Source organism: Seriola aureovittata, chromosome 22, assembly GCF_021018895.1.
Source record: "Seriola aureovittata isolate HTS-2021-v1 ecotype China chromosome 22, ASM2101889v1, whole genome shotgun sequence".
Taxonomy (NCBI): domain Eukaryota; kingdom Metazoa; phylum Chordata; class Actinopteri; order Carangiformes; family Carangidae; genus Seriola; species Seriola aureovittata.
The window spans coordinates 17,778,964-17,804,536 of NC_079385.1; the positions used below are offsets into that span (position 1 = coordinate 17,778,964).

General features: G+C 42.1%; 1 protein-coding gene across 2 annotated transcripts; it reads left to right on the forward strand.

Annotated features, from left to right (window-relative positions):
- The first annotated feature begins 249 nt into the window (after nt 1-249).
- On the forward strand, nt 250-23,874 carry igf1 (insulin-like growth factor 1). 2 transcript variants are annotated; one of them, XM_056367886.1, is made up of 5 exons: nt 250-398; nt 6,562-6,721; nt 18,016-18,269; nt 19,072-19,107; nt 19,881-23,874. In XM_056367886.1, exons 2-5 carry the CDS (start codon nt 6,568-6,570, stop codon nt 19,938-19,940), a joined length of 504 nt encoding a protein of 167 aa, XP_056223861.1. In that variant the 5' UTR covers nt 250-398; nt 6,562-6,567; the 3' UTR covers nt 19,941-23,874. The 2 variants fall into 2 exon arrangements, with proteins under 2 accessions (XP_056223861.1, XP_056223860.1); XM_056367885.1 differs by lacking the exon at nt 250-398 and adding an exon at nt 4,909-5,188.
- Nucleotides 23,875-25,573: the final 1,699 nt, after the last annotated feature.

A 25,573-nucleotide genomic window follows, 5' to 3' on the forward strand; every position in this document is an offset into this window, starting at 1 on the left:
TTACGTGTTGCTTAGCAACAGTTAAGTGCCGGTCCAGTAGCGGAAGTATTTGTGTTGTCGTAGCCAAATAAATGATGAAATAAACAAACAAATCATAATCTGTTGTTGCTTATTTAAGTAAAAAGGTATAACTCGTATAATTTTTGTATAAAAGCAGTATCACACGGTACGAGGCCGCACAGCTGTGCTGATGTTCGGATTAACGTGACTCCCGCTCCTGTGATATTAATTAAGTGACTAAACAATCCAGCTGGGCACGAGCTAGCTGGTTAGCATGGTAGCTTCGGTAGAAGAAAAAGAAGAGAAAGAGAAATGGAAAATAGGAACCACTGTTGACAGCTCTTGGCGAGTAAAGTAAAGAAGTTTGACGCTCAACTGGCAGCATTTCTTCTAGACTAGTAAGTGAACAGCTGTTAATGCTAACATTAGCTTTGTAGCAATCGCAAAATCTTCAGGAGCAGTGGAAGAAGTGTTATGGTCAGTGTTGGCTATTGCCCAAATAGTTGCCTGTTTATGGAGCAACATTAGCATACACTTTGAGTTGTGTTTGTGTCCACCTGGTGAATATAAGTCCAATATTCCTTCTTGTTTTAGCTTTGTTTTGGTCTCCACCAACTCCTGATGGAAATATGTAACTTTTCAGCTGCTTAATGTGAAACTATGTTCACCAGCTAGCAGCTAACTGTCTGTCTAGTGTAGAGCAGGTAATGTGCAGTGGGGTTTTTTTTTTTGCAAGCATTGTTTAGATTTAAATGAATGTTCAATGTTCAGCTACACAGACCAAGTCACAATCAAATTAGCCGAATAGACTGGTAACAACAAAACATATAGTAAATCACAACCAGGATGTGTCTCTATTGTTTTCATGTATCTGTCGTTCAACCTCGAGGTTTAGTTTCCTGTAACTGATGTGATACCCTGCCACATCCAACATGTTCCTCAGCGATCACAAACAGTTAAACTGTACCAGAGATATTTTTGAAAAAGTAGGTTTTGATCATCAACAGGCACCACGGAATTTCCTGACCTTTTTGCCAAAATACTGTGACCCCTGCGTGTTACTACGGAAACATAGCGTATTAAAACAAGCGCCCCATTTCTTGCGTTTGCTCCATGACGAACCTTTATTTCTTCCATATGAACAGCGTATGGCACAGCACAGGGCTTTGATAACAATATCTGCTCTGAATGCATGGACAACAGTGCCACACACATTACCCTGCATAACCACCAAGCTTTGGGAAAGTAATACACACATTTAAAAAAAGAAAAGAAAAAAAAATCACAAATTACCCCTACAATCACTTGCAATAGATACCCCACTTTCATTGTTTTTGCAAAGCTTTTTTGTTTTAGTCAGTGGATAGAGGAGGGAATATAACACAGAGAACCCACTGAGCTGGAAAACCCTCAGACTAATCAAGAGAATAGAGGAGGATTGCTCTCCTAATCAAGTGTGTGTACGTGTGTGCGCTTGCATGTGTGTGTTTCCTCAAGTGAACCTGTGTGTGTGCCCAGACATATCCCCAGCCTCACACATTCCCTCCCATCTTGGGTACCAGCCCTGCAATCCCCACACACAGCCCTCCATCCTCCCTCGCCGCTGTGGTGTTCACGCGGGCTTTTTTTTTTTTTTTTTTTTTTTTTTTGCAAAAACCAAAAGCTTTATCTCGTTTTTCTTCCACTCTAATTATTCCTCCGTCCTCTCACTTTCATCCACTTGCATTCATTTGCATTCTGCACCGCTGTCTGTATCTGTGTATCCGTCTGACTTGGACATTTGTTTGGCAGGAGAGACCAGACGGGATGCTGTTAACGCTGCAAAAAGTGTCCATCTCTGCAAGTCTTTAATTTGTCTTGCTTTTTGTTAACATGTGAAGGTTGTTCCAGATGGGGTGATACAACTCTGCTTGTTGCCAGATTTGTTGCAATAATAGTCTTTTGTAAGTATAACTGTGTTTAAATAAGGCAGATCACTAATCCAGTTATAAAATAACACTAAACTAGAGAAAGAAAACCTTTAAAAAGTGGGAATGCATTACAAATGAGTGAAACTATCCATATGATACGTATTTTAAACACTTCCTGATAAAGAATATGTGTGACTCTGAGATTCTCTCCTGATCAGAATGACTTGCAGAGATGGACATTTTTTGCAGCGAACACTTTCTCCTTCCTACACCAGAAGGGAGTGAAAACAAGCCTTTCCCTGGTCAATGAGTTCACTGGGGCGGATGTCTCCTTAGACAAGGCTGTGTGTGTGTGTGTGTGTGTGGGGGGGGGGGGTTGTTGGGGGAGGGGAGATGGTGATGGTGGTGGGGGGCTCAAAAGAAGAGAAGACCGAAGAGAAAAGCGAGTCAGAGCGAGGGAGGGAGAGAGGGAGAGAAACCTGGCACCAAGACAGTTCAGAGCATTGGGCATTAGAGACCGCGAACAAGGGAAGGTCAGCCCCCCCCCCGCACCCCCCCACCCCACCCACCTACCCACCCTCCACCACCCCCACCCCCCCACCCCCCTTCTTCTTCCTACTACTGCATCAGCAGATGTACTGCACAAGCCCTTCATCAATATGAACACTGCCAGACCACAGCTACAGTGATAACAGGAAAATCTGTGATGAAGCATTTACACGCTACATTGTGGGAGCTTTAATGTCAAGAGGCAGTGAAAGATGAGATAATTTCACATCTAAGATCAGCTACTGACAGAGAGGCTTATGGGCGTCAGTGACCAGCCACGTCCCTGATCTGATGCTAACAAGGTCATCCTCTGGTCTGAAAGCAGCTTTGTCCCTCTAATCAGAGGAGCATCATCATCATATTCCGCGTTGTATCAGCAGCTCCTGGCAGTGACGCAGTCCACCAGGGGAGGCGAACGTAGACGTGGTCCGGTGCACATCTCGTCTCCCAGCAGCAGTCCTGAGAAGGCGATAAGTCGGGTCACAGATTGAGGTCAAGGACCTGCATGCGTGGCAGTAAAACCTGAAGGTAGACGTCGTTGGAAAGCCGTGAAAAACTATTAATGAAACCAAAGAGCCGGTTCTTTTGAATGCAGATATGTTGTTAAATGCAAGTCTTTATTTAAACTCGGTGAATTTTTTGGCTGCACTGCAAACTCATACACAAGTTGCTTTTCTATCATATTTTTTGACAAAGCAGCTGCTCAACAAGAGTTTGCTGTCGTATTAGGCCGCACTTGCTGTTACGGCGGCAACCGGAGGTGTTGCGGATTATGACGGATTGCGATGTAAATTTTTCTGTTGACCGACGAATCGTTTAACCGACTAATTGTTCTCTAATGTAAAACCACGAGATTAGGCAGCGTTAGTCATTTAGCTCAGTGGTTCTCAACTTTCCTCAGGTCGTAACTGAAATTAATCCAATATTTTTACAAAAATGAAGCAAATAAATAAACAAATTTGTGCATCAGAAAGAAGCAAAATACATGTTTTGTATTGATGCTGATTAATTTTGTCTAGCAACTAACAGCCTAGTAAAACTATGAGACTTAGCTCAGTCAACGTTTTCCCCTCTTACATTATTGTGTGAAATTTTTTGACACAAAAAAGCAAAGATTTGAAAAAAAATCGGAGACCATAAACTTAATTTTCCGTGGCCTCTGTCTTGTGACCTTTCAGATTTTAACTCGCGACCCCTTCGTGGGTCCCGATGCTCATGTTGGGAACCACAAATTTCAGTTAAGTTAAGATAGGAGTGGGCCCTGCAGCCTCTGTACCACGAGTGTGATTCAGTGGCGTCCGTGTCACATGGGGACATTTGATCGTGCTTGTGTTTTGACCCACTTTACCCCAACAACCCTAACTGTTGCGTGTCTCTAGCCCTCGGTCCCCTTTGGATCCGTCCTCGCTTGTGATGCACTTACACACCCTGGCCGAGCATGCTGGGATGCGCGCTGCTGTCCCGTTTTATGATTGGGTCACAGCACTGATCTCATGTTTAGTGACTGGATCAGTGTTGATATCCCGTCCTGGCTGAAAACTCTCTTTAAGCCCTCGCCTCGTGTGAAGCTTTGCTCTGTCATTGCTGCTTTTTTTTTTCTCCCCCCCCCCCCCCCCCCCCCCGTGTCACAGTGCGAACACACTTTGGACACACACTCTGTAGTGTGCTCCAAAAGTGGTGGCTGAAATATGAAATATGAAAAATATGAAGTAATGTCTTCTTCACCATGAATCCCCATGTGTTTTTGTTTTTCCAGTCTTTTTTTCACATCAGCCTCTCAGTTCACAGAAGCATCAGATGTCATTTGCAGACAAACCTGCTTGTATTGACTGAGAATGAGCCGAGGAAACCAACAGCACTGACTGATTTATTACAATAAATCACAGTGACAGTGTGCAGAAAAGCAGCAAATCCTGCACAGAGGCAAAGAGTTTAGAAAGAAGGACCTTCAATGTGTCTCTCTGGTTATCTCTAGCTTTGTTTTACAATAAGTTTTTCTTCCACATTGACTCCATTGCACGTGTATTCATCTTTTTATTAAGCTTTTTATTAGATATTCGTGTTAGTAGCACACTGTTGACTAAGTGGAAAAGTGTTTTTAATGATTTATTTTACCCTTGATCAGGTCAGACTTTGGATAGACTGGCTGCTGGATTACGCAGTGCCAAATTACGCACAACAACCAACAGTCATATCATAACCTCCAGCTTGTCTTTAACTTCTCCTCCATGAGCTTTCAGCGCATAAAACGGTGTGTTATATGAGTGCTGAGCTGCTGCTGGTGGGGCAGCGGCGCTTTTTCTATCTTGATCTGAACTACTAACCAAGTCTTAGAGAGATCAAAATTCAATCCCGTTCTGAGAAAAAAAGAGAAATGACGTTATTTGAATATGTGCCCAAAATCCTTAATGAATAACTTAGGACGAGTAGGAGGCAAATGCTGCCCCAGCTGTTTCCTGTTGAAAATGTCTGTGTAATGTAGATAAATGTGAGGGATTTTCTCTCTAAATCCGTCTCCTGTTCGCTAAATCTCACTTCTCCAAAACGAGCCTGCGCAATGGAACAAAGTCGGAATATTGAGATGTGACATTGCCCGCATCTCATCCTCTTTTCTCCCCGTTTTTTAATGACTTCAAACAAGTTCATTTTCGCCGGGCTTTGACTTGCGGAGACCCGTGGGGATGTCTAGCGCTCTTTCCTTTCAGTGGCATTTATGTGATGTCTTCAAGGTAACTTACCTGATTTCCTTTGACACTATAGATTTCACCTTGGTTCTTCACTTGCTCACTATTTGCACAGAGCATCCTTACCTAGTTTAAACTGAAACAATAATTATTTATATTTTTACAGCTTTGTAATGCACGTTTAATGAGGATTTACTCTGATTTTTTTATCCTTTTTATTCAGTTATTGAAGCAGCTGTCCTGCATGCTGTGTTGATAATGACAGAATGTCCCCATTTGGCTTTAATTGACTTTTCTTTTGGAGATGTTGACATGCATTGTGCATGAGTTTTCTCTGCTCGGATGAATGGGTTTTTCATCCTCGGTCTCTCTGTGCGCCCTGCGCTCTTTTTCACCAGAAAGCTCTAATGCAGCTCTGCAACTTTCAAAGTAATTACTGCTGAGTCTGCATTATTAAGAGCTAAATATCTAACCTGATGCTGCGGGGTGAAGAGAGAGGGGAGCTTAACATGAAATACTTCTGGGCGTCGGGACCGTGCGGCTGGGGTTGTGATGTAGATGGATAATGTCCCGTGTTTACTCTCTTTATTATGTATATTTGGCCCACTCTGCTTCCTCCGCTGGGTTTGGCGGGAGAGCCGTTTTCCATCTCACATTTTGGATCGGAAAGATCCCTGGCGCTTTTTTTCTAACATCTTTTATTCTGCTTTTTTAAATTTTGAATCACTTTGAGTTTAGTTTAGTGCGTAATAATGGGCTGACAGCTGCGTTTTGGCACAGGGGGGCAATGCTGAATCCTCGTTAGCAGCTGCTCATTAAAGATAGGTTTTTAAATTTCCCTGATTAATGTGGACTGTTGTTGGCTGATTAGGTCATACACAGGCGCTGAGTAGCCAGATGATAAGGAGGAAAGTGTGTTTCCAATTTGGACGCGCTCTGCTCGGTTGCGCACAGGCGCTCCGGAGCATCAGAGCCGGTCAGCCTCCTGTTTGACGCTGGCATCAAGTGGAAGTTTGAATTTAATACGTTTTCCTCCAAAACCCTGTAAACTTACCATCTGTGGCAGCGGCCACTTTTATTTCTCTTTTCTTCCCCCTTTTCCTCTTTTACAGAGGAAACAGGCTGGATGTTGAAGAAGAAGCCTTAAGCTCACTGGGTTTATTCTTATGTGGGAAAATGTGTAAAACTGCTATTACTGATGTGCCATTGAGCAAGATGCTGAGCCACATGCAGCGTCACAGCAGAAATGCTCAACAGCCAGCAGTGCGTGAAGAAAAGAGACTTTAAAAGTGACATCTTTTTTTTTTTTTTTTTTTTTTTGCTTGAATTTGTGATTAAATGTAAATCTCTCTTTGATGATGCTCTGCCTCGAACAGCAGTGAAAATGTTAAAGCTCTCCCCTCTCTCCCTGTGCGCAGAGTGCGATGTGCTGTATCTCCTGTAGCCACACCCTCTCACTACTGCTGTGTGTCCTCACCCTGACTCCGACGGCAACAGGGGCGGGCCCAGAGACCCTGTGCGGGGCGGAGCTGGTCGACACGCTGCAGTTTGTGTGTGGAGAGAGAGGCTTTTATTTCAGTAAGTGCACCTTTTTATTTATTCATAAAGGTTGGCTGTATCTGTCCCAGAGCTCTCCACCTCCAGCGAGCTCATAAATAAAAAAGCAGCCAGTTTGACATCTTGTCTTGACTTTCCCTTGCATCAGTGTTCTCTTTCTTCCTTCATTCATTCCTCTTCCACTGTTACATCTTCTCTCTAAGTCCACATTCATCCCTTTTCTTTCCTTGTTCCACTCTCATTTGTGGACTGAAGCCCAGATTTTGAACAGGACACCTAAATGAAATATAGAATAAAGATAAGTAACTATATTATTGGTGGCAGATCACAGTTTTGCCCACGGGCAAAGGGCTTTAAGTGGAATTTGGCTGACTATCTCTGAGAAAAAGGAGGGGTAGAAACTAAATGTTGCCGTGAAGTTTTTTCTTTTTTCCACCAGAGAAGGGAAAGCTACCCAAAGAAAACCCTCCACCAAGAATCCAGGATTTAAATCTCAAATTTTTCCATTAAGGGTACAACCCAGCCCAGAGCAGCACAGGATATATGGAGCTACCGAGGTTAGGTGCAATGTTCCACCGGCAGCCAGTGTTTCTCAGGACATGTATCCTGATCTTTCTGTCAGAGACGGACAGTGTGACCGTACATTAGCAGTATATCTGGCTCCAACACTCCACGGCTGAAGTTTATAACCTCATTATTCACATTTTTTTGGCTGACATCCATCAATTAAGACACTTTTCACCAAATGTCCTTGGTGGAGATACAATGCTTTTTTTTTTTTAAAGCTTTTCTAATAATTGATCATGCTTCTGACTCCTGTGCAGTTTTGACATAACAATCCATTATTAATGGTCTGGTTCAGTCCCAAAGTTATGAAAGATTTTCCACATGTGGTAGACTTTGTCAGCTGCCAATTTCAGAAAGAAGAAGATATAAGATTTCTGTTGGAAATCAGCAGCATCTATAGTGCATTTGCAGTCGCTCTCTTTTCCAGTAATTGATTGCTTTCACCTTAACCTGAACCTGGAATGGTTCATAGATACACCTTCTCAAGAACCTGGTGACTGATGGAGGATTAGGGGCCAGGAGGGGCCCAGTCTTTGAATCCAAGTCTCTGTATAGCGGTGGGAATAATGAAGTAGTTGCCAGTGTATCGTCATGAAAATGTAAAGCCATTAAAACCCCAAATAGTATGAGTACATTTTATTAGTGAGATAATAACAAATTAGACTGTGCTGTGTTGCAAACAGCAGTCCTTGGAGCTAAACTTGCTAATTAGCACTGAACAGAAAGTAAAGCAGAGGTTGATGGGAACGTCAATAGTTTTGTTCGTGGTTGATCATAAACCTGGACAAACAAGTATTAGACAAATGGAAATGTTTGATCTGATAATGGAGTAAAAAATTAACATATTGTATAGTTTTAAATTTAATCTGAATCCATCTAATATTGGTCGAGACATTTCACACAAAACCTCAGGGTGGCGCATGAGGAAAACTCAGGGGATCCGATCAACAAAATCTTTAAGGTCCATCCTCTGAGGAACATGAATGTGTGAACCAATGGTAATCCATCCAGTAGTTGGTGAGATATTTGAGTCTGAACCAAAGCTCCCTGGAGCCTCCCTGCTAGCATTGCTGAAACCTGGACCACAGATTGTTAGTGTTCACAGACAGCACTCTTATCTGGAGCTAATTCATAAACAGAGGCCGCTGCCAATTTGTTGTTTTTCCAAAGAAATGTTGGTTAATAAGTTATAAATGATCTTGGCACGCAATGTGAATGTCTTCATGATCTTTTCATCATCCAAATTTTTGCTGTTGACACCTGTGCATATGGGACCTGATGCAGGTTTTAGCACATGGCGATGGTACCAACAGTGACGTGCTTTAACGAAAGAGCTGAAGTTGTGATCTAACGCTGTTCTCTTGAGCTAAATGAGAGATATTGATTGGTTGTATAAGGCTGTATCAGCAGAGAGGCATGATGTTGCATCGCAGCGACTGTGACTGACCAACACTATTGCCAGACAAGAACGCTGACACTGGACGATTCTGTAAAACCTCAGATTACATTTGATGACGATGTTTCCAATACCAACATTTATCTACGATGTCTTTGCATGACAGTGTACGGTATGGTTAAAGATAGAACATACTTTGTTGTGGTTTATAACAATTCAAACATTAAATGTGCACTACTTTTTTTTTTTTTACACTCGCATTGGATGGAAAATTTCTATCTGTGGTGCAGAATTATCTAATATGCACCTAATTCTGAGCTCTTAGGTTTGTTGCCTGCACACTCACTTCTTGTTCATGCAGAGCTCAGTGTGCCTTAGAGTTACAGTTATATTGGATGATTTCGCGGCACGCAGTTCAAGCCCAGTGTCAACTGTTTGTGCCAATTAAGAAAGAATCTATATGTAGCTGTAGTAAAGGTGTGGAAGTGATAGCAGAGGTTGTTTCCAGGCACACACACCAATATTAGAGCTAACCCAAATCCTTCCCCTAAGATTAACCAGGTGTTTCAGTTGCATGACATATAACATTACATAACACAACACTATTGTTGGTTACGGTAAGGCATTGTACTCATAAATTATCTTAAATCGTCCGAATAGAAAGGCCCAAAAATGTCTTTAAACGTAATGAGATTTTTTGCAGAATCATCCAATATCAGCGTTCTCTCTGGCAGTTGGGTCACCATGCACCTTGCTGCTGCTCCCCACCCTTCTGCCAAATTCCTCCACCCCTGCATGCAGCTTTTCCAGGACCAGTCAACATCATTCTCTACATCGGGCCTTTTTTGTGCAGCATTTGCCAGAGAGCTGTTGGAGAGCCACCAAGCTGCTGCAAAGCTGCGAGTCTTGTTCGTCCAGATGCTCCTGGCAACACCCACATGCTGTGAAGTGGTCATGACAGCCTGCTCGATTGCCAGTTTTCTGCCAGTTAAGACTTTTTGGTCTTTGGATTCTCTCTGCTGCAGCACTTCTCTTGTACAAATGGCCATGTTCTCTTCATTTAGGCTGAGAGGCAGTGGAAGATTATGGGCAGCATGATCAAATATTACATTTTAGTAAATGCAGACCTTAAATTTTTGTTTGTAAACTCAATTTGTCCGCAGTCATCAGTCATTATTTTGGTTCTGGGTAGCTTCAGCATGCAGTCAAAGGTTCTAAACAATAGAAGAATCAACTCTTCAAGACTAACTTGACTTGGATTTTAAAGACGGTGATATTAACAGATTTTCATCAACCTTTTTCTTAAAAGTCAAACTCACTAGCAGATCCTTGGGTAATGTTTATATCAGTGTGAAGGTTTGTGAATTGGTCCCAGGAAGTGTCTCCAGCTGTTGCCAAAAACTGATGAAATGTTTAAGATTTTGACAAGGTATGAGGGTGTCCAGAGATTGGATGATGTGAGAATGTGACGAAGTGTTGGCTACTGATAGCGGATTTATACTACAGACTTATAAATGTTTCTCCCAGGCTATAGAGGTGTAGCACCACTGTCCATATTCATCTTGAGAGAAAGTGTTGAATAGAAGCCAATGTAACTCATGAATCCTGATGCAGGATACACTTCTTAAACAGGAACAGACCCTTTTGTGGTAGGGGGAACGTATTTGTCTTTCCCGCATTACCTTACACTGAACAGTCACTGAACTGCACAGCGTCCATCTATCAATGCCACATTTTCCTGTGTTGAAAAAGAGGTGTATTTCACGAACACTCCATCCTTTTTCTGAAAAGACGATGAGGTTTGAGCAGCAGGGTGCTGTGCCTTGGAAAATATGCTGTTCCCTGTCTTCCTCGGTTTCTCTTTCTCTCTCATATTCTCGCTGTCATTCCTTTTTCTTCTCCTCCTCTCCTTCGGTCGCCACATGTACCAGTGGCTGTTTGCATAAAATATCTGGAGAATCCATTTGGGTTCTGTCGTCTATAGGACACAGCAGTGTTAACGGCCTGGCCAAAGGAGGCGTGCTCCTTTCCCTGAACTCTTCCCCTCCTGTCTGGTAATGTTGAACTTGGCAACCCTCTGATTGATAATGTGTCCAAAGACAGTGTTGCAACGACAGTGGGCTTTCTGTGCAGCGAGTGCTTTTGCCAATCCACCTTACGCATGTCACCAGTAAAGTAGCACACTTGCATTTGAAGACTGCAGATTTCCAACCCCCGACAGAAATGCTAAATACTAGCTGGTGGAAATTCTTTTCTTTTTTTTTTTTTTTTTTTTTTTTTTTTAAGGTAATGAAACAAACTGCGGTCTCAGAAACAGAAAAAAAATCCACAACCTTAGTCAGTTTTTCCAATTATTAGCCTGACCTAGAAATCCTCAGTTGTCTTTGTAATGCTTTAGCAGGCAGGACCGTGGGGTGATTTCACTGGGATGTTCATTCCATGAATCAGATCTGTTATGGGAGTTTTTTTGGCTTAAGTGTAAGTGCTAAGTAGCTCCATGTCCTAAGTCACTTTTAGTTCATGCTGAAATATTCTCACTTATTCTAGAGTGAGCATGAAATATATAATCTTACTGTTGATTTCTGAAAAATGAATGATACCCAAACTCTCATGAATTACAACAAGATGGAATAATCCAACAGTTTTGGCCAAGACTTAACTGCTGGTACATGAAGTTCTTATAAAAAAAAAGAGTAGCCAAATGTGAAACATGGTAATTGTTTTTTTAGGTGTTTTGGCTTGTATTTATGGCATGTGAATTGAAGGTGGAAAGGAAAGGGGAGGAAAATTGCTTTTAGCAGCCATTGATGAGACTTCCTCTTCAATATTCATCCCTGTCAATTTTATTCAAAGCCACTAGAGCCGGAGAGAGAGGTAGAATGTGTAAACAGCACGTCACATGCATGCACGCACACATGCACGCACTCAAACACACACATAGCTAGGCCTTGTCCCTCAGCAGCAGGGGATTATGTGGATTACAGGATGATAAGGACACCCCCCCCCTCCCCATCCCCTCCCTCCTTCCCTCCCTCCCTAGTTTTACACTGGACTTGAACACACAGCGGAAGGCGCTGAGATCTGAAGAAAGACCTCCTGTGTCTTCTCCATCACTGCAAAAAGGTGTCGTTTTCCTATTAAGACCTGAAGTTAAAAACCTCCGACCCTTCTGTGAATTACTGCTCAGTGGAACAAAGAGGCATCTCACGAAGAGGACGGACAGGCATCCTCCAGATTTAGATCTGTGCATTAGGTGAAGTTGAGACACGAGGGATTTGAGGACACTCAGGGCCTAAACACTACTTTACCTTTTGAAACTCTTCATCAGTTTAATCCAATTACATAATGTCAGACCTCTACAAAGAAAAATGAGGACATATCTGGTTGCATGAGTGGAGAGATCACCAAGATTTATAGTTGATATTCTGGACTTTTTTGGCGTTCTTTCTTCTTTACCTTCACCTTGTCTCTTAAATTGTCTTGCGTTTCACATTCCAGCTGTGAAGAAACCAAAGAATCCTGCACATTGTTGATCACTTGTTCTCACTTTACTGCCAACGTTTGCACAAAAATAGATACGGTGAGCAGGAATAACCCTGTCTAGGCCCCCAATGAAATATCTTCAACTCCAGTTCATTGTTTCAGTTGCCAACAAAATTAGATATGATGATCAAACACCCTTGATAATGTGATATATTGTGATAGATACCAACTGGCCACCAAGGAATCCTACATGTTGTTGAGTACTGTCACTTGTATTGACTTTATTAACCTTAGGCCTTCAAGTTTTCCTTTTATCAGGAAAAATTATGGACCGGTTCAGAGTTTTAAGACCCAATGATGTGAAACAACTTTGTCCAAATTAACCTTACTTACAAATGTCCTGAATATCTTCTAATATTTGTCACTAATGTTTCACTAACAAAACCTACTGGAGGAATTTATTATACATAACTTTGACCCAATTCATTTAAGAACCAACAAAGGTATTGAACATTAACATCCATACATTTACTAAAAATAGCCTTTGGTTCTTTTCCTTTTTATATAATTCAATAATTTCCCCCAAAAATGTCTTGCCAAAAATCTACCCTCAATAAATCTATTTTGATATATATTGATGATGTTGTGAGCCACACTTTGAATTCTGGTTGGAATACATTTGGATAAGATTTTAGTGTCACTGCACAGTAATGTGAGGAACACTTCACTCATGCCATAAACTCTTTGTGGTACCAGTGATAAAGGGGTAGTTTCCAGCACTTTAGCAGCTCTTATAGTCCCTGCCTAGCCGTAAACTGCCTGACACTTTGCAGGAAGAGCAGAGCGCCGGCTCCAAGAATCCACTGTTCTTTATTGACCATGACCAAGCTGTAAAACTCAGATGCTTTCTGTACCACTCTGGAATGGGGGAATCCAGCCATCTCTCTCCAGTGCCGTTCCTTAGAGGTGTCACGGTTCTCAGAAAAGGGACCCAAGAGCATGACTCAGGAGGCAGATGTGAAAAGTATAGAGTCTTTACCTAGAAGAATACGAAGATACAAAAATCCAAGCAGGCAAACAAAGGGTCGGGCCGAGGCGCAATCCAAAAAAAACACAGGCTAGGTCCAAAACATGATAAGGATCAAAACAGACAGGCAAAGAGAAGAGTGCTGGAAAGCTAAGGCGCATGGAACAAAGACAATCTGGCAGAGAACAAGTGGAAACGGACCGGTGTGTATATACCAGTGATCTGATGAGAGAATGAGGAACAATTAAGCAGGTGAGTGGGGAGGAAGAGCAGGTCAGGGGGAGTCTACCGGTGGGAAAAGGAGGCAGGTGGGAGGAGTGGTAGGGTCTGAAATGACAGCAGAATCAGAGCATGTATGCACATGGGAGGCTGCACATCTGCAGGCTGCAGAGAGATTTCTTGTGGGAGATGTGGAAACTAGGATGGATCCTTAAGGGACAGGGGATTAATGACTTTGGAAATGGGGAATGGGCCGACCAATCTTGGAGCCATCGATGGGCCAAACCCGCTGATCGAGTGTGTATTGGGGTGTTGTTGAGTGCCCCCGGTTGGCCACTCTTTGATGCTTCTCACAGTCAACCCTGAGCAAGGTGTGGCGGCAGCGTCTGACGAATGCCTGGACGGGGGGGACACAGCTGCTTGGCTGAACATGAGAGGCAACGCACCGCAAGGCCGTGTCCGTCTCCTGGTTAGGGTTCAGTTTGGACGTCGGACTGTGGAAGGAACCCCCAGGGACAAACTGACCAAAGCCTGCAGCAGCATGCAAAACCACAGGAACCTCTGGTGAAGGAGGGCCAGGGTGTAATGCACAACAGGGTGGCAGGCCACTTCCTTCTGAAACTGGCTGAAACAGTCTTGGAACCCGTTTGGCTGTGTGTAGCCTATATATTCTAGCCAGCAGCTCCTAGGTGCTCCTCCCTGTGTCAGAGGCGATCACCTCCTCCACAAACTGCCTGAAGGGACCAGGGAGAGCGAGAATGCGGGCAGAGATGAAGTGTCACTTGAAAGTGTTGCTGTAATTTCGGATTAAATTTGTCAAATCCTAGGAAACGCTTAAATTGTTTGCGGGACGTGAGCTGAGGTCATTCCGTAAATGCTTGGACCTTGGCTGGGTGCATCTGGATGCAGAAACACCAAAAAACAAAACTTCAATGTCACGAAAACTCACCCTTCTCTGCTTTCACAAAGAGTTGGGTCTCCAGGAGTCTCTGTAGGGAGAGTCCCTTGTGCTTCTGTAGGGATCTGGAAAAAACCATTGCAAGAGGAATGAACACTATGTGTGCTGAGCCTGTCAAAAATCAAACCAAAGATGTTAGGTAGAGCAATGCAGTGGCATCGGATGAAACACTTAGTAAAAACTAAATCCTGACAGGTTGAAGGCAGTTGATTCTCCTGCATAGTTTTCTGTTAAGAAGGATGCTGACAGATTAACATCTCATGTAAATCATTTAAATGAGTACTTTTTATAGTATCAAGCACTTGAGAGGTGGTTCTGTGAAGTTTGTAGCCTGCTCATTCGTGGAGGACGACAGCTGTAGTCAGCTTGGATTCACAGCAAATACCAATTATTTCAAAAGCGAGCGAGAGTTATGGAAAAAAGAAAATATGCCAGAACATATCAAAATGTCCACAGAAACTTTTCAAACCACTTCTGCAGCATAAGGCTGTGTTCAAACAGACAACAGCACGGTGTGAAAAAAATACAGCCCTGTTCGGGACTGTTTCCCAGGTCCCATAAAAGAGTTCAGGGAAGTGGCTATGCGCTACTCGTTAATGGAGATGGGGTGGTTAACCAGATGTACCTTTGCAAAATAAATCAGTTAGTCCTGATCCTTAAAGTCTTTTCTCTTGTAAAACCGAAAAATAAAGTTTGAAAACTCTGCAGATGAAGCATAAATCTCACCTTTGTGTTGCTTGACCAAGTAAGTACGCCAACCATAATGGGCTCATTATTACCCCTTGGGGCCAGGGAGCCAAAAACACCCACTGGTACTTGATGTTTGGTGACAACCGTGGTTGTACTGGCTGGAACACAGACATGCTTTCTGATATGACCCCGAAAACCTTCCTTCATCATCATGTGTGATCCCTGCATCCTCTTCCCAGCATGCATTTCAAACAGCAGAAGGCCATGAGGCAAGAGGCACTGGCAGAAAAGGTTGTTTACCCTATTTTGTTTAACAACAGTCAGAGGAAACAACTCTTTGTTTATGAGGGATTACAGCAGCTATCCATGGAATTGAAGTATTTAAAACCTTCCAAAGCTTTTAGACCTGATTATTGTATGCGTGTTTTTCCCCAACCTGCCCTAGCTGATTATCCTACATGTTACAACCGGTGCCAGCTGATTTTTCTCTCCCTTCCAGCTGTTTGTGCAGCAGGGTTGCAAGCTATTTTCAGAATAATAGCGGACGTTAATTTGTAAGGCTTTATTGGGAGGGATTGGAGCAGACCAGGCAACGAGGCACGGCCCCTCTTTTGGCTTTCAGCAGCCATTATATAATCGCCAGCCAGGGCTCAATGTCATATTTCTCTAAATTTCTTGACATCAGGTGTTAATATAACTGCCAAGGCTGGTCCCACTGATACACACCACGGGGGAGAAATAGCAGATTTTGTTTGTTCAGATGAATGAAACCAGAGAAAAGAATTACCATGAAAAACACAGTGGAAAATGTGTATCTGTCAACTAATTTGAATTTCTTTAAAATACAGATGTCAAAAAGCTAAATGAAGATTTGTGTTAGTCATCTAGATATTTCATTTAACACATCTATTTTGGGTGACTGAGATCTGGGTAAATCCAGTTCCTCTGTTCCCTAAATAATGCAGGTGCGCAATGTATTTTTAGCATCATTCTACCTGATGTGCAACATGAAAGCCTCTGTATTGTGTTCCCACCCCCCCACCCCACCCCCCCCTTTTCATTCTTCCCATTCACACCTCCATTAGCTTCACCTCTGCTTTGTGTCAGGGGGTCCGGGGAGAAAGATGCTTCTGTTTCTGAATGAAAGCTGCTTTTTGTCCAAAACAACATTGTCAGGACAAGGCAGACAGAGCAGAAGTTAATGCACTTTGTCAGCACTGGCAGCCTTCTGAGCCAAGAGCTATTAACTCTGAGAGGGAAAGGCATTTCCTCCTTGTAAATGCCATATTAAATTATTATTATTTCATTTGGTAACAGGGAAAAGCCCATCAGGGCTATATTGCTCAAGGTGAGTTTTTCTAAAGGCCACCAAAAGACGGAGGGTTTTGGGGGGGGTAAGGGAGTTGAAGAGCGAAGCGAGTATTGGCGTCATGGTAACTTGATGTGGCCATTGAGTCAAAAAGTTGAGTGTCACACCTTTTGAATAGTCTTTTACCCATTTAAATTAGACTACAACAACAGGATTCCCACTGCACCTCTGCTTGCCGTGACTTCCTGTCTTTACCTTATGGTCATTCCTTGGCGTAAAAGGTGCATCATACCTCCATCCTCAACATCCATGTTCTCTGAGTGAGTCTTCAGGGTGCTCAGGCTTCTGCCAAATGAAAATGTGAATGAACAGTGGGGCATAGCCAGCGGGGGTGTGGCCTCAAAGCCTGCCTGGCTGTTTCTGCAGGTTGATCGGGCCCAGAGGGCTTGTGGTTTGGCCTCACTGGACGAGCCTGTGTGTAAAAGATACCTGGGCCAAAATGGCTGAGCATGATATTCTCAGCGTTTGGGTGACTGCGACCACCTTTTTTACAGGGAAGCAGCTGCCAGAAAGGGTCCATAGTGTGCAATGTGATATGCTGTAAATTTTACACGCAAGAAATCCATGTCATTAAGGCTGTTCATATATCAGAGGAATCAGACCCAATGACCTGGCCATTATCACTGCTTTATTACAAGCGTAGTGTCTGGCCACTACCCACAATTCGTTTGATTAACTCTGCTAAAAGATAGAGGCATTGGTGAGGGGGAAAAAATAAAATCTGATTTATAGAAGTTGAATCGACTGTTTGCTAAACCCCAAGCCACTTAGTTGCTACACCTGTCAAGCTTTCCATTCTCGCACAGTTCATATGCAGTTTGCAATGATGTGGGAAGATCTGCCACTTGAAATATTTTGTAAATTAAAAAAAAAAAAAAAGAGCCCTTGAGTTTGGAGGGAAGTAGAAAAAAGCAGGCTTGATTTTTTAGCTGGTGGTCGCTGATTTTGTCGGCTTCCATTAGGAGATTTTAAAAAGTTGACAATAGGAGATTAAAAAAAAATGTATGTACATAAACCTGCTTAGCTTCCAAGAGAAAAGGCTGCTCAGTTGATGAATTTTGCTCAGGTTTAGCTCAAGTCTAAGCTCTCTGAAATCCAGGAATGCAGGACAGAGCAGCTAACGTTAGCCTACACTCTGATATAGACTGGCTTCCCCACAGTGTAGAAATATGTGCTGTCAACATGTTTGGTTTTTTAAAAAAACCTGTAACCCAACAAAATAATATAAAAGCCACTAGCTTTGTACTACAAGGAGAAAAGTTAGTTAGCTGGGCATGCTAACGTGCAGATAAACACACCATTAATCTTTTCATTTCACTTTTGCTGTAGTATTTTTGGCTTTAAGAGAGGGTCAAAAAAGAAACTACCACTGAACAGTTGCTTCAACATGTGTGGAAATCCAAAGCCTGACAGGCGTCCTGTGCCTAAGGTTGCTAAATTATGATTAGATGATCACTGTTGAGCTCTTAAGCTAATGCTCAGTTTGTCTCGACAATGACAAAAACCACTGAAGGCATTCATGACCCTGAAATGGGAGCTGTGGTGTTTCAAAACCGTCTTCTGTCTCCTCAGTTATCTAACTCCTCTTGCTGTCCTTCTCAAACAGGTAAACCAACAGGCTATGGCCCCAATGCACGGCGGTCACGCGGCATTGTTGACGAATGCTGCTTCCAAAGCTGTGAGCTGCGGCGCCTGGAGATGTACTGTGCACCTGCCAAGACTAGCAAGGCAGCTCGCTCTGTGCGTGCACAGCGCCACACAGACATGCCGAGAGCACCCAAGGTTAGTACCGGGCACAAAGTGGACAAGGGCACAGAGCGCAGGACGGCACAGCAGCCAGACAAGACAAAAAACAAGAAGGTGAGTACAGCACCGAACAGATGCACTCTTTAAAAAAGGTTCATTCATCAGAATAGGACTGATGTTTTAGTAGCTTTTGTCTGAGTAATGCACGCATGATATATGTTGTCTTGGTGCTGAGAGTTAAATTTGAAGATTGATAGCACTCGCATTTTTGAAAATACAGCTAACGAATGGTTAGCTTAGCATAAAGAACTAGCCTAGCTCTGCGCAAATTGGTGCCCAGCCAAGAAAAAGTCTAGACTCCGTAAATCCGCAAATTGTTATTTTTACTTTTTTAGATTGTGTCTGAATTAAACAAATAAGATAAAACATGTTACATAGCAAGCTTTAGGGCTGCTGGTTACATTTGAACAGAACCAGGCATACAAAAGCACACCATGACTTTTAACAATCTCAATACAATTGGAAGAATCACAGTTCACAGTACTTTTGTCAAGTTATTTATACATTACATATACATTTTTTTTAACCTTTTTGTTCAGTCAATACAAAAATTGAGATGCAAAAACGTCAATTTGTGTCTTTACTGGGGTTGTGTGTGAGGTTTCTTGGCTGGACACTGTTTGACAGAACAAGGCTAGCTGTATCCAGTCTTTATACTGAGCTAAGCTAACCAGCTGATGATAAATATTCAGCATACAGACATGAGTGGTATCAAATTTCTCATCTTATTAAGTGCATTTTTCAAATTGTCAGCTTGTATTTCAAGGGGTTGTTTGGCTGAGGTTTACTATCTGTATATTGTATAGCAAGGGAAATGAATACATCCAACTTAAGTGGCTTCTTTTTCATCCCACAGAGACCTTTACCTGGACATAGTCACTCATCCTTTAAGGTAGGGTTGCAAATGGATGCTTTTCATGCTTCTCATTGTATTTATATTATTTTATTATTATATCACCAGTATAAAAGCTGAACAAGCGTTATTCTGAAGACATTCGGTTAACCAATCTCAGCTCTGAACTCTTAATCTCTTGGCTAAATAAAGAAACTGAGGTCTAAATGCGGACCCTGCTGTTTCATCCTCGAGTCGCCCACCTGCGAGAGTGTGTGATCCTTTTAAGATTCGACCGTGTGCTTTTTACCCTTCTCTCAAAAAAGAAAACCATTAGCAAGAGAAGGAACTAAGTGGTTTTTGTGGTAGACCCAGTGGCACTCCCGCTCCCCTGGCAGAATCACCACTCTGCTACTGTACATTATGTGCTGAAATTCTGGCGTCTCACCATAACAGACTGACGCATGCAAAAGGTCTGGAGATGAAGCATGCATGTCATGTTTGGTGTGGTGTGCAGTGGTTTCCACATCGCTCATTTGTTCATTCATTTGTCGATCGTGTCGCACTGTAAACGCTGATATTGCTGTGTGAATTACTACTATTTTTCAATGTAAAATGTTTAAAATTGAATCAGCTAAGCTACATGCTTCTGGGTGGGAGGTTTCACTTGTCAGCTGTTAACTGTTGTTAACTTTCGTGGTGCGCTACCGAAAGCTAAAGAGTGCTGAGCGTTGGTTTTGTACTGTTAACAGGTTTTTCAGTCCTAAAGCTTGTTCAGTTAACTGGGATCTACCTCTGCTGTGTGTCTAAGTATGTGTTTCTTTTCATTGCAGGAAGTGCATCAGAAAAACTCAAGTCGAGGCAACACGGGGGGCAGAAATTACAGAATGTAGGGATGGAGCGAATGGACAAATGCCCAGCGACTTGGGAAGAGAGAAGGGAGTGGCCTTACCTGGTACCCCTGTGGAATGGTTCACTGTAAAACAAAACAAAGAGGATGCTATCAATGGTCCGAAAAGCTCTTCAAAATGATTGAAACCTGAGAGCTAAGTGGTGTTTAAGGGTTTGATGAGGGATCTTGTGATTATTTTATACACTGCACCATTCCATATCGGGAGGAATTCTTTGTTAATGCAATGTAACAGACTAGTTTAGCTGCTGAGACACGAACAAGAGCTTATTATACCTCCATGTGTGAGCTGCAGCATCCCCTGGCTCCAGGAAAGGTGGGAACGGATCTGGGCTTCAGCCAATCAGAGAGCCGCAGGCTGTGTTTGAATGAGTGGTCCATCCTGTCCCCTGAACTTTGCGGAGGTAAATCTTTTTACTCTGAGAGAGTGGATTCACTCCTCTGGTAAGACAGGATATTTTTATCACCAGTCACATTTAACAGTTACTACCCGAGTTAAAATCTGATTATCTTACCTTCAGAATTTGTTTTCATGCACCATGCATTACGGAGGATATTTTTAAAAGAGTAAAAAAAGGTTTGCTTTAAAGGACAAAGACCAGACGGCTCATTATCAGACTTTAAACGTTGTTGTAGTTATTTTACCTTGAGCCCGAGTCAAATCCCTACTTCTCAGTGACTGAAGGCAGGGTTCTTATATCTAAATGGAGTCGCTAGAAGGTTTGAGTCCAATCCAAATCCACCCTAAGCCTCAGGAAGTGTTGAGAACCTGAGGACTGAGTCTACAATCCAAACACTTCTATAACAACAAATCAAGTACTATTAGAGGGGATTTTGAGGAAGACGGGAAGTACAGTAGGTACTAGAAATATAAGATTGTGCAAACTAGAGAAACAAATTACCCAGAAGCAAACTGAATTAAATTTTTTTTTCGGTCAGTCTGCACATGGTGCTTGTTTGGTTGTCAGAAATGGGTCATTCGGTGGATTCAAAGTGCATTTGGCATTGGTGAATGGAATAAATCAAATGGCGACAATCAAGCGAAATGTTTGTCGTCTGTATCCTTTTCACATGTCACCACCGTGGCCAAATCAGATTTTTGTCAACAATTCAGTTACACAGTGATCAACATTTGAGTCTGAGTTGGAGGCCTGAGTTCAAGGTTGAAGCGCAAGTCATTAAAGTTTAGTCACTGCAAGTAAACAAGCGCTCTTAAAAAAAACAAAAAAACAACAACAAAAAAAACCCCACCAGGATCAACTAGAGTAAAATCATTTTCTTGTTCTCGTGAAGAACTGACAAAATGTTCCCAAATCTGTCAATACCCAAGTTAAAAGCAAAAGACTGAGAGGCTTCAACAATAGTCACTTAGATGGAGAAGTTTAATGATTGATTGATCTTGGCCTGTGATATTTTGTTAGTTTAGGGAGGCCGAGAACTTTGCTACTTCAGTTGTCACTTGGACTGCATTATCCGCCATGATGGCGAGAGTATAACAAAACTCCACAGAATCCATTGCAAAGTCCACCAGAGGAATAAACAGATTAAACGATTTGGTAAATGTTGCAAACGAAAATGACAAGTCCTCCTGGAGATGTGAGATACGGCACACATATAGCAGTACACGAACACACATACAAAGCACCCAGTGTAAATGAGCGTTGTGTAACTGTGAGCAAGGGTCAGGCACACACAGACATACACATACACAAACGAAAAGCCAGTTCTGAGAAGTCCTTGCATGAGGACTGACAGTCATGGCTGTTTGTTCTAGCCTCCAAGCGGATTTACAGTCATTTTATCGCACAAACCGCCCAAGACATCTCATAACTGGCTCTGCCTCCTCTGCCTGTGTATAATCAAACAGTACTCCCATTTATGTTAACCTATGCATTGCTATCATTCATTGTACATGATGGTTTCATATAACAAAACTGTATTAAGAATCCTATCCACTGTATAATGGTGCTATTTTGTAGTTTGTTACTTGCAAGAGATGGCTAAGACAGACAGATGGCAGGGCTTACATTGGAGGTCTTCCCTTTTGCACAGCCTTGTGGCCACCATTTTAATAGTGTTTTTATTTGTAAGCTGTTTCAATAAGGTAGTAGTGTAAGCGAGTAAATGTATCTGTGTGAAATCTGTGAATGCATGGAGAATTAAAAATAAGAAAATACCATGTCGTGGTCCCAAGAAGGCAAAATGCTATTTTTTCTACTGTTTTTAAATTATTTTCTCAATATAGATCCCTTATGCCAAATAACTTGACAAAAGTACTGTGAACTGTGATTCTTCCAATTGTATTGAGATTGTTAAAAGTCATGGTGTGCTTTTGTCTGTCCTGAGATGTGTGTGTACATGCACCTCACTGGAAGCCATGGTATTGACTATTAAAATCATTTAAAGCGAGACTAAATAACTTTTGCTGATAAGCGGTCACTGTGGCCACAAGTGATAATTATAGGACAATCATTACACATTGGAGTTGCTGTCATTACCCAATATTGACATTAGTCAAATACTTTAAAGACGTTGTCATGGTTATCTGTAACATGCTAAAATTTAAGTAACAGGCACACAAGTAGCAAAGAGCTACAAAGTCAGCAAATGTACTCAGTGTTGTCTAGCATAAAAGAGTAGTTTGAAATGAGCTAACTTGTTTTGAGTAGATGAGAAGATCGATACATTAAATATAAGGCGGTAGCCAGTTAGCTTAGCACAAAAACTACAAATGGGAGGAATCTGCTAGCCTGGCTGTATCCAAAGTTAACAAAATCAAATCCACCTCCCTCTTTTACACCTCAGTGTTTTTACAATCATGTGTTTTTTAATTGTTGAGCCAAGCTAGTGACTTCCTCCTGTTTCCAATCTTTATGCTAAGCTAAGCTAACTGGTTTCTGGCTTCTTTGCTTACAGATATGACAGCATTATCAATATTCCCATCTAATTGTTTGCATGAAATGGTATTTCCAAACACTTTAAACTACTGCTTTAAGTTTGCTAACATTAGCCTGCATTAGCTACTGGTCATACCAGACCAAATAAGGCTCTGACGACGAAACCCCTGAGTGTATTAAAGTGCATTTTATTTCTTATGAATTTAACATTTCATTTGCAACAGAAAGATTTTGTTCTTTCGTCTTTCAAAAGTTACCTAGTCTCGCTTTAAGAATAAGCCAGGAGTTTAATTTATTTTGTCCAAAACATTTGTTATTTTAAAGGTGTGTTTTTATCTATAATGATCAAGGTTTTAAAATGGGAATTTGCGTACATGCTTTGGTGTCTATTCCTTTCTAATTCTCTTATCAGTCGACCTGGCGACTGAAATGAAAAAGAAGCTGGCTGGAAGACATCACTGGTCCTCCCAGATCTTCAGATATACAGTACAAACCAAAGACTTTTTGATGAGAAGAAAAACCTCACTCAGCATTATTAAGTCACAAACTAAACCTACGATCAGATCATTAAATAGCGATTGATGCCATCCCTGTCTGAACTGCACTGCAGCTACAAATACGCCCTTCACACACTGTCTCTGGTACCTGAAATACAGCTTGTGTAATAGATAGTAAAGTGAGCCAGACAAAAGTCCCTCGGTGTATCTGGAATTTTTGGAACAACCATGAAGAAAGCTTCAGCAACCAACTTCAAATCGTATGACTATGAATCATTCAAATATTTCTGTTTGTCACTTGTGTGAAATAATTAATAAAGCCTAAAATGTGGGTCTGAGTGTGTGAGACATTCACGACTCCGCGAGGTGTTAAATAAGAAAATGTAATTTCCTAAAGCTCACTGTCCGAGGAACTGTTTGATCACAGCGCTGTTATTTATGGTGCTCGATTGCCTTCTGTAGAAAAAAAAAATACTGACAAATTGTTCACCATTCCTGCTGAATAAACCACTTGTCAACATCACAGGAATGGCTGGAGAGTTCTTTCAGACAGCATGCACATACACTCATAAAACCTCTGGGGAAACATCATCCTATAAAGGCTTTACTCCCTCTATTATGCAACATTACAGTGGTAAACTCTATACAGCTTTTATGAGGAACACTGTGGATTCAGACACATAAACAGCAGATAATTACAAAGCAGAGGTTTCTCTCTCGTAAGCATGTACAAATCTTTTAAGGCATTTCGGCTATAGATGAAGCCGTAACTCAAGCTGAGGCTTTGTGCACTGTGCAGGATGAAACTGAGCGTGCTGGGTGTGCTGAATGACAAAGTGATACTTCCTAAGAGGTGGCGGGGTCTGCCAAAGCAAACAGAGCGGGGCGTGGTGCTCCCTGAGGCCAGAGCTGCATGTTCAGCTCTTTGGAGGATGGTCGCAGTGACAGTGCCGAGCTCTCACTCACTCACTGTAAGCAGTTTTTAAGCGGATGTATATGGGACAACAACCAAACCCTGATAAATTGGCTCTCTGGCCGACACGCAGCAGAGATCAAAATGTGGAGCAGCAGGGAGGTTGGCAAAGTCCTCATCATCCCGGCCATCCTGGATGTTATTTCATCCCACTTGATGACTAATACAGAATCAATTATCTCACCCTAATGGTTCAATTGCAGCCTGCAAGCTTGCAAGATTTAGAGTTCAAATAAATCAGAGAGAAATTGTGTGCAGAGAGGCCCGGGCAGTGGCGGCTAACCAAGCCATAACAAATAAGCCAATTATAAAAGTGAATACGGATGTGCACTATCATCCAGTTGTAATTATTATAAAATACAAACGTCAGGATGTCTTAAAATTGCTCTGTTTACCTTCTTATATGTGCTAATTTTGGATTACATGGTGACTCAAGAAGTGCAACACAAAGCTGTTTGAATAACCTCAAGAACCAGGATGGTTCTGGAAAGAACACGATCCTTTCCCATTGATCAGCATGCACTCAGGATCCAGTGCATCTAAGGACACAGAGTTTGGACTGAGCCCTGAAACACAATCTCTCCACACTCTTCAACTCCTCATCTTAAGCACACAATTGTCTTTTGAATGACCTTGTGGTCTGTTTTACTACACTCACCAATTTTACTACTTATTCTACTGGTTGTTTTACAGGAAAAGTGGTTGCAAGGCTTCATCAGTCTTCAACCATTCATTTTTTTTTCAACAGGACACACAGGATTTCACTGTGCTGGGTTTTAACTTTTGCTCCTTGCTGTTGTCAATTTAGCATTTGTTGTCTCTGATCCCCAATATTCTCAGATCCTGCGGCTAGGATCCAGCCTTGGCTTGTGATGAGTTGAGCATGACAAATTTACAAGTAGCCTTGTGTCACATTTTATTGTTACCATGAGCCAGGGCCAGATGTAAATGGAAACAGAGACACAAGAGTCTAGCAAGTGCACTGTGAGCCTGGTGCTACAACGGGAAAATTAGCAGTTAGATTAAAGCATGTGTAAAAAAAAAAAAAAAAAAAAAAAAAAAATTGTTGAAACCATTGGAGGAGATTCTCCCTCTTTCTCAATTTCAGTCGACAGTGGAAATTCACTGAGGCTTGATTATAGCAGGAGAGAGTGTTGGCTCAGCTGTGTGCTTTAAGAACCCATGATGTCAGAGCCTTATTTTCCTTGGAGAGACTCTCATCAGCTGCATTGTTCCAGGAAACCATGGT